Source organism: Poecilia reticulata, chromosome 14, assembly GCF_904066995.2.
Source record: "Poecilia reticulata chromosome 14, P_reticulata-male-v2, whole genome shotgun sequence".
Classification (NCBI taxonomy): domain Eukaryota; kingdom Metazoa; phylum Chordata; class Actinopteri; order Cyprinodontiformes; family Poeciliidae; genus Poecilia; species Poecilia reticulata.
In genome coordinates this window covers 9,498,938-9,508,928 of record NC_088843.1, presented here as the reverse complement: position 1 = coordinate 9,508,928, position 9,991 = coordinate 9,498,938, and the positions used below count along the sequence as shown (strand labels likewise).

At 38.4% G+C, this 9,991-nt stretch overlaps 1 protein-coding gene across 1 annotated transcript; it reads left to right on the top strand.

Annotated features, from left to right (window-relative positions):
• The first annotated feature begins 252 nt into the window (after nucleotides 1-252).
• LOC103475425 (uncharacterized) lies at nucleotides 253-9,948 on the top strand. The gene is made up of 10 exons (XM_008427023.3): nucleotides 253-380; nucleotides 2,695-2,763; nucleotides 2,914-3,573; nucleotides 3,916-4,554; nucleotides 7,120-7,232; nucleotides 7,359-7,461; nucleotides 8,361-8,424; nucleotides 8,948-9,019; nucleotides 9,132-9,279; nucleotides 9,420-9,948. Exons 2-9 carry the CDS (start codon nucleotides 2,723-2,725, stop codon nucleotides 9,267-9,269), a joined length of 1,830 nt encoding a protein of 609 aa, XP_008425245.1. The 5' UTR covers nucleotides 253-380; nucleotides 2,695-2,722; the 3' UTR covers nucleotides 9,270-9,279; nucleotides 9,420-9,948.
• Nucleotides 9,949-9,991: the final 43 nt, after the last annotated feature.

The window sequence follows — 9,991 nt, the reverse complement described above, 5'->3', positions numbered from 1 at the left end:
TTCATGACTTTGTTGGTCTTCTATTATTTGTCATTTCCATTCTACTCCACAAAAGTGCATTGCATTGTTAGTTAATTATTTGGAATCCCAATAAAATTTATAAAAATGTGTTGCTGTAATATACATATGAATAGTCTATCTTCTATTTTTACTAAAACCTAATGAGTTTCTTATTGACATTTTGGTGTTTGTCTTTTAGAGAGAATAATACAAAAGAAAAGTATTTTAATCGATTTTGCTGCAGTGGCATTAACACGCAGTTTTTCCTCCCAGACTTCAGGGGGCGCTGTCTATGTGTGTCGCAATACGTTGGAATGAGGCGAGCTAAAGCCTATCAGTGTCGCACGTAGCTTTTCATCTTAGATATCGGTTGGCAGTTGGTAAGTTGCACACCTTATACTCGCAATAAATTCATTTATTGTCAGAGAAACAAAAGGACGTTTCTGTTTTAGGTCTAACATTGTGTGAAAATATTTAAATAACACACATGAAAGTTGTGAATACCGTTTCGTCGAGGGTTATGATAGCTAGCTTCCATTAGCTAAATTAACGGCTAGTCGTTGTTAGCTTTCTATTAGCTCGATGTGTAAACAGTTATTGTTGAGGATAACGTAACATTTCAGCTTTATACTAGCCGCACGCAAGCTGGGTTTGATTTTCATCTTTACCAGCGTAAATTCCGTCACCGAGTCATGGGATATATTTTAACAGCTGTCCAGAGTCGAAAGCTAAAAATGGAAACGAAGACTGCCCTACCCCCGTCACCATGAGAGCCGAAACATAATAAGCCGCCACCATATTGAGCACATTGGTTCCTTCGTAGTATTTTACCTTGGTGATGATAAATTTAGCTTAAATTAATTACAGCCAGTGACATTTTAAATGCACATAAAACGAGGACTCATCGCTACTTATGATGGCGGATGTGACTAATATATAGGACGTTCCAGTACAGATTTGAGTGAAAGTACAGCTGACCGAGTATGCAGTTCCTTGCGTTGGACATGTGAAATAACTGGGAGTTGAAATGTTTCCTAAAATGCTTTAGTCCGCATTTTGCAACATGTTTTTGACTAACATGTTGTTGACTAACGTTAAAAGTAGTCCAGTAAAGTACACGTCTGTATTTTGAAAACATGGGTATGACTGCATCCTGAATGGTTAGGCGTCTTTTTATGCTTTTTGTAAGTACTCTTATTCTTTTTTTTATTTGTTATTTTTATTATTCTTTTTTGTGATTTGAACTTTGAGTCTGCAATAAAATCTATTGTTTCTGCTAAATTAAGGCATGGTAAAAATTTACTTTTAAATTTTATTTGGTATTTAAATGTAAACAATTTACTTAAAATATTGCATCTAGAAAGAATTATTTTCTTTTAAATGATACAAAATTAAATTATGCAGATAAAAAAACATTTAAAAAGTTTGTTTTCAAGTTGAAAAGTATGGGATATTTTATAAGTCCTGGTTTTAAATTGAAACTATAATGTTCAAAATATCTTTTTTTCTTTCTAAAGAAATAATCAATTGGAAAAAATGGTCAGTTTTATAATTTGCATTTTCAGTTGTTAAATGTCAGTTTATTTACTTGTGAAATGATTTTTAGAAATCAAACATGTTTTTGTCTAAAAATTTTACAGACAAGCCCCAGTTATGTTGCTGACGAGTATTTAAAAAAATAAACAAATTATGTCTCTGGTATGTTTATGCTATCAAAAAGGATTCTATAACTTGCCACTTTTTAAAGCAGATTCAATGTTTTTGAGGGGAAGATGCACTCAGTAGCATAATCCCCAGTCTAGTCATTGAGACAAATCAGACTGGGTGTTGTAGTAGTACAACTGATGAGAGATGAGACAAGAACTTTGAACAAAGGTTGTTACAATAGGTTTGAAAATGAATGATTTGCCTAGCTAGTATTAGTTCCCTGTTTATGGTCTTACATTTTTTTAGTGGTTGTCTTTAACAATGTTTAGCCATAAAACTTATCTCATTGTTTATCTAAGATTTAGGGTGAATATTCTGATCTGCTTGCTGCCAAGGCAATGAGAACCATTGTTCAGCTTCAGTTTATTGGGAGTCTGGCAGCTGAGTTAAAATTGTCTGAATATTCTTTTTAGGACTTGACTTTTCCTGTAATGAAAGACACAACCCATCTGATTACCAGCAGAAGAAACCATGAATTAAATTATCCAAATTTTCAATGAACATTATTGTTACGTTAGCTAACATTATCCATTCTCCATCAGTTAAGTAAATTATTACGTTAATTGACTCGGGTTATTTTTTTTGGTTCATTTTTAAATGTTAATACAAACATTAACATAAAAAAATAGAATAAATGTCTTTATATACCAATTAATATAAAGATATTAATTAATGTCAAAAGTGTTAAATTAAATTCACTGGAAGTTGCAGATACCCAGCAGTAATGGTATTCAGTTTGTACTCTTGATTAATTTTTTCTGAATATTTAACCTTTGGCAGACTACTCATTTCAAAAACACTGACAATAATAAAAAAAAAACGAATTGACTGGTACTTTTTTTTTTTAAAGGAAATGTTACAACTACTGTCATTGATTGATCATTCAAACTAAAATCTAAGACTTTCTTTGTGATAGAAGAGCCTCATTCAGTAAAGGTCTGCAATAGTCTAGTAGTATAATTTCATAATTTTTTTATTCACCATCAGTCCATAGGTTATACGCTCTCTTCCAAAGATGGTGCGAACACATTATGGACCACCACGCTTGAAGCCCAGGTAACCTCTTTGAAATGATGTTGTTTTGTTTGTTTTCCTTTTGGGTATTTTGTTATATATTCGTTACTGATTAACTGATTAATATTCTTAAATCAAAAGGATTTGAAGTATTTGTTGCAAACCACCTTTTTATTTCTTGTTCACTATCAGACCCTATGAAGATTCTCATCGACACAATGAAGGAAGCTACAACCCAAACTCCAAGAGTCGACGAGACGACCAGGGATATCCTAACAAGTCCCCTCCTAGCTGGCGAGAATCCAGGGGCAGAGGACGAGGCAGACCAGCACCAGTGGGCAGAAGGGTTCCTGAAATGGGACCTCAACGGGAGCCACGATTTAGTCACTGGAGGTCTCACAGTCAGGATTCCTTCCAATCCCACCCTCATAAAATGGACCAACATCATAGCCATCGCAGGCAGTCTCCATTGCGGCTGAACCGTACCCCTCAGCATCGCTCATCCCCTCACAGCCCTGGACACATACACCAGAGTCAAAGGGGTCCACCTTTTCACGGCCACCCTTCAGGTCACAGGTCACCTTCCCCAAGACATTTTCGTAGCCACCCAGCTGACAGGAGACCAGGATCTGCGCCTCCCTACCGAGGATCTTTCAGGGGATCCAGAAGACAGTCAGTTTTTTCTCCTCGAGATCCTCATCCAAGAGAAAGAGCCTATGAACAGTCAGGTCATGGCATGAAGCGCTGGAATGAACCTGGATCGTTCTCTCATCTGCACAATGGAGAGCATCGGCCCTCTGGGCCACAGAGGAGCCCCAGAGAGGTGCCAGGGAGAGGCTCATGTACAGAGAGGTACAAGCACGAAGCACTACCCCAAGCTGGGTAAATTATGTCAGGAGGAGGCTTGAGGTTGGCCACTTCTCCAAGTCACAGAAGTTGTAATGATGAGCTCTGCCCTGCTCCCGATTATATTAATTACATGGGATTAAATTGGGTCTGATGTAAATGGGATTAAGAGGAGCATTGCTTCTGTAATTGGTCTCTGAAAGTGTACCTCCCCTCTACCTGTTTCATTCTGTCATGGCTTCAGAGAGGCCTACCTTTAAAGATAAAAGTTAAACCTTCCGCGTCCCACTTAAAATGGCAATGGATCTGTCATTATAATGATTTTTCTATTGTTTGATGGATGTGCAGGTGGTCAACTCAACAAGATTCCAGGAGGCAACGCGGTCCCGTGGAGAGGCAAGGCAGCAGATCCCACAGTCGAGAGAGGGCACAAGATGCCCCTCACCCGCCCGCCTACAGAGCCCCCCCATGGAAAAGCGGCCCTCCACCACCATCATCACACTACAGGAACCTTCCTGAGAGGAATGTTTCAGGACCCCGCAAGAGGAGAATATCAAACATCAGCATGCCCTCTTCAGGCCCTGAACCGTATTATGGCAACCCGAAGTACCCTAGGAGAGAGAGACCCCAGCTGATGAGTATTCCCAGGCCATTTGGTGGCCCACCGTTCTCCTTTAGGGGTAGAAGTTACCTAACCAGGGGATGGGGGTTCCGAGCAGCATCTCTCATGAGGCTGAGAATTCCTCCAACTATAAGACCAAGGCCACGGTTGGGCGATATTGCTGCACGGGGCCATGTCAGCTCTGTTCTTGCCATCAGGAAGAGACGTTTCCAGATGAAGCCTGATCCCTTAAAAAACGAGGAACCGAGAAGGCTGAAACCACAACAGTCTCCACAAGAAGAGGATGACAAAGCCAGCAAATCTTCAGGAGACTCTGACACAGGAAAAGAACAGGTGGAATCACGCCGGTCGTTGAGCAAACACAGGTATGGTATTCTCCTTGTAGCACTGTTCGCAGGGGCTTGATGATGATGATGATTAAGAGGTCAAGAAAGAATGTGTGAAAAGGGTGCCAGCAGTGGAAAGTGGAGATGTCATGAGCTAAATTTGCAACAGCCAAAGCCACCATTATTCTGAAATGACACCCTAAACTGCGTGCTACATACGTCTCAAAATACCTACCTCTGAAGTTGGATGAAGAGAAGGTTTATTCTCCAAATACAAACCACATTGTTAAAGCTGGCTTGTCAGTCCTAACAAATGTAAAGTAACCCTATGAAGAGGAGAAATTGGGAATCCTCTCTGAGCCTAAAGCCTGAAAAAGCCTCTCTGCATGCTGTGGAAAATTCTTCTGTCTCACTAAAGGGCCCAAACTTGCATAACTCCATTTGTGCTTCGCAAGGAGAGGACTCGGGATGATGTAACCACGACCCAAACTATCTTCTACAGCTTTTAAATTACTGGAAGTCAATCAGCCAAAAATGAAGGTTTGAATAAGAGATGCATCAACATTGCTTGCTGTACTCCGCCAGCAAATATTCATGGCTTCTAGACACTAATCTTGCAAGAAACTGGCATGCTGGAAAAACAAATTCCCAAGAGTGAGGATCAATCTGCAATTAATACCATAAGTTGAAATGTGCCCATTGCCAAGAGACAACAAGCCATTTTAAAAGATTACAAAAAAATGTTTGGAAAAATCCCATAATATGCATGCCAGTATAAGAGATTCTCAGCAAGAAAAAAATGCATTCTTAATCATGAACCAATTGTGCATGGAACATGCAACAAATGTTTAAGTGTAAAATAATTACCATGGCAAAGCAAAACTTCTTAAAAAAATTGTTGACTTCATGTATTGTCCTCTTGAAGAAACAAAATGTCTATTTAAAGAAGTGGAAAAACGAGTAAAGGGAAGAATCACCCAAGAAGGATCAGTAACCCAGCCCCCTGTTTATAAAGCTTTACATCAGCTGATGTGTGAAAGCTTGATGTTTAACCATCAGTACCATTCAGAATTCATACATTGAAGAGGAATCACAAAACCTACCATTTGGACTTCAGATGTTTAAGATGGAGGGCTCTGCTTCTTCTGAGTTACAAGAATTTCACCAGGATTTTCTCTTGCTCCATATTTTCAGATGTTCTCCAAATATTAACCACTTTGGAGCTGGATTTTTCTGCTCAACTCAGATGTTTCGAGATGCATTATTTCAACTACCCAGAGATGACCACAAAAAATACTCAAAGGAGAACTTGCGTGGCAAATGGACTGTGGATAATAGACTGGACAAGTATGAGAAAACCCAAAAGAAAACTTGCAAGTCTGATGTATTTTAATTTAAGACATGGAGATACATACATGGGGACCACTTAAGCGTACCACCATGTTGTATTGTTTTTTGTTTTTTTTTACAGAGATTTCGTATTGGTCGTCTTTTTCCATTATTCTGTACTCCACATCTTATGTGATCTAGATCTGTTCAAACAGAATGTATCTTCAAGCCATATGGAAATCAATCCATTTACATGCCGTCTAATCCAACCAAGATATAACCATCTCTCCCTATACCAGCCTGCAGCACTAAAGCCCAAGTTACTCATATACCGTACATGACTATTCAACATAAATGAGCTTTCCAGAAGAAGAGGACGAAGAACTCTAACGAGAGTATGAACAAATGGCTTATTCCGAAGAGGAATACATTTAACGAGTGGCTCATTTTTGTGTCTTGCAAAGTCCTCAGTGAACTGTCTTGACATTCTGACTCGGAAGAAGAAGTAATCAAGCTTTCCCATCTCCCTCAGATTGCAGAAGTCTTCAAGACAAATTAATTTAGACAAGAAACATCTTTTAAGAGCCCCTGGAATGATAATCATTACTGGAGAAAACAAAGAAACGTCAAGGATTGGCTGATAAATTCATCTGAAGTTCAGTGTCCAAACACCCATGCTGTGATTGTAAAAAGGAAGATAGAAGACTTGATATGATGCAGTCCAGTACCTTAACATCCCGCCTGGATTTGACCGCTCTAACAAATGATGAATAAATGGAGACAACTCAGATTGGTTCAGGTTACAAAAATAGGAGTAAAGAAGCATGGACATTCCTGGGTTTTTGTAAGTACCTAAGTAATGTGTGGCTTTATGACGGGGGTATTCAATTCTGGTCTGGAGCTGGGGTCCTGCAGCTTTTAGACATGTCCCTTGCCCAACAGACTTGAATCAAATGGCTGAAATACCTCCTCAGTGCAGTCAAGTTCTCCAGAGTCCTGCTGATTACCCGATTATTGGAATCTGGTGTGTTAAAGCAAAGACACATCTAAAAGTTGCTAGACACCGGACCTCAAGGACTCGGGTTGAATACCCCTGCTCTATAATAATATCTGCCTTCAAAACAGTTCTATGCTTTTCTAATTAATTGTGCATTACCTCTAAAATCCGGTCAGGGTAGTATATATTTTTTTTCCACTTGATTTTTTTAAAGGCCAATAATGTTGTTGCTTGTATCAATCGGCAAAGCTAAAAGTCGACTGTTGGTCCCTCCCCAGATCTTCTCCAATAGAGAAACGTGATCTTGTTGTTTTGTCCCACTGGCCTCCGGGACCAAGCTCGTCCAAAGACGGCTCGCCTCCAAAAGGTCAGAGCCCAAAGTCGAGAACAGGTATGTGGTTTCCATCTGTGGTCCTGAGTATTATAAAAACCAAATTTCAGGGTTAACATGATTTACTCAACTTTGATTTTTACACTTGAAATTTTGAGGTATTAACACTTTTTCTTTAAACTCTAGACCGCAGTTCAGATGGGGAAAGCACATCGCATAGGCGCCTCTCAGCCGATTCCAGATCTCCTGAAGACAGAAAACATGGATATGTGGATAAAAGAGTGTTTAGGTACCATAAATATCACAGTACACACAAACTTAATTGTCTGAAATTCGGATTTGAAGTGACAGTAGCACAAATACTTTGCCTTTTTTGTGAATTAAAATCTCAACAGCGTGTAACAAGTTTATCAAAAGTTCACTAATCGTCTAATTAATAAATCATCTACCTGTTTGTAATTTCATCCCAGTATAAATCCAGCTATTTGTTAAAGAAAATGAGAGAACAATGAGTATTATGAAGTCCAAGGAACACAGCAGGTTAGAAAGTGCTGGGCAGAAAGTGGCCCAGCAGCAAACTGGACTTTTCACCTACTCTTATCGTCTGGAAAATGTAAACTTTTGTCAAAGAAGCAGCTAAAACTCTACAGAGATCCAGAGTTTAGATGGGAAAAATTTGTCGACTCACCCACATGAATTGTTTTGTTATTTTGACCTTTACGAAAGAAGCACAACAAGAATACCATCACCCTAAGAAAACTAACACTTTTTGTTTGCTGTGACCGTATTGGAGACGAGACGAACATGGAAGAAGGTATTCTGGTCAAGGTCAAACTCTTTAACCTATGTGGAAAACTGCCTTGTGCTTGAAAACAAACTTTGTCTGTCCGAACTTCAGCTATTTTACTAAGAAGCGTGGACAGAAAGTTCAGTCTAGATGTAGAAAGCTGGTAAAGGCAGATCTGAAGAACTTGCAGCAGTAATTGCACTAAGTGGAGCTCTAAATACATCTTCACCACATACATCTCAGGTCCATTTGTTAATATGAAGCCATGTATTTTTTTCCCCTTCTCTAATGTGCTCCACTTTGTGTTGATATGCTTACAAATAATGCAACCGTAATTATTTTTATGTCATTCTAGCTAGAAATGATGCATTTCAACATCTGATCATTATTTATTTTTCCAGACCCGATAATGTGATGCATGACAGACCTGAAAGACTGTCTTTCAGGAGACCAGGACCAATACAAGTAAGCAAATAATGGCTGAAACTGACAATTTTTATATATTTTAGCTTGACTGGGTAAGGTTTTTTTTTTTTTTAAGTCCTTTGGGGTTAAAAATGGCAAGGGTAGCAAACAAACACCAAAAAAAAAAAATCAGACGGGATCCAAAGTTGCAGAGCACATCATTTTTGAATTTATTATTAATTTTAAAACATGATTTTTCTTACATTGTGAAAGCCAAAGGATTCCCCCTCCTCAACCAACAGAGTGTTAAGGGTGTGCTTCCATGGCAACATATGGTCAGGTGACCTGAAAGAGATGATGAGCAAAACATCTTAAAGTTAATTTAATAAACTAATCATCAAGGTTTAAACATTTCCTCAACACAAATGAAAAGAAATACATTTATAAATGTTATTTTGTTCATATAAAGCACAAGAAATACATCAACTGTTGGTGAGGTGGTGAATGCCTCACAATAGTAAGTGTTGAATTTAGCCATGTAAGGAATTGTGTAAATGTATATGCTTACCTTCTGCTATTACAGCGGCCGAGGATCCCTGGGGGTTCAAGGAATACGGGCCCAGACATGTCGGAAAATATCAGAAGACCTCTGATGGTATGTGGAACTCTTGACTGTTTGCAGACTGTTTATTGACTTCCTGTTTAAATATCTAGAAAGGCCATGAATCTCCTCAACTAATAATTGGATTTCTTTATTTCTTTAAAAGGAGACTTTAGTGCCGCGTCCTTTTCCGAATCAGAGGCCAGTGTTCAGAAAAAGCTACAGCATCGTGTCTAAATACCGCAACATGAGGGTGATGCGTCAGCGTGCGCCTTACGGTAGAGGACCCAACCAGCAGCGCTAGAGGCAAACTGGTGAGTTATGCAAATTTCAATACACTTTGGTATCAAAATGTTTTTATATTTTGTTTAGATAAGAAATACCTAGCAAGTAAATTCCTAATAATTGTATTCAGTTGAACTGTATTCTGCTTTTTTTTAAAATATATATATAGGCACCAAATGGTGATTGTGGAGCTTAGAGTAACACTGAAACCTCCAGCACAGAACTGCTCTGTCAAGGTGGACTGCACAAACCTGTCCAGCTTCACCTCACACCTGATCAGCTTGTATGTTGTGAAATTGTTCCTTCTAAGATGTTGTCCCTGGTGTTTCATTCGCTTCATTTAACTACTGCTGTACTCAGTTTTAGAATGTTTCTGTTACCTTTTTAAAAAAAAAAAAAATAAAATATATATATATACATATATATATTATGGTTTGGGAACGTTTGCTTTAAAAGTCCTTGTAAGTCCTGGTTTTACTTCAAATGTGCTAGTTTTTTTTTTTTTGCTTACAAGCAGCAATCAAACATTTACTTTGATATGTGACTTTATAAACTTGTACTGATCATGTCAGATTCACTAAATAAAACTAGAAATGTAACAGTTTTTTTTCACAAATCTGTTCGATATGGACTTGATAGATCAGTATTACTTTGTTTACAAAATAAAATAAAGCTCAAAGTGGGCATTATTCACCCTTTCCTGTCTGAATAGCATGTCTCAAGTTTTTTTTAAAAAAAGTG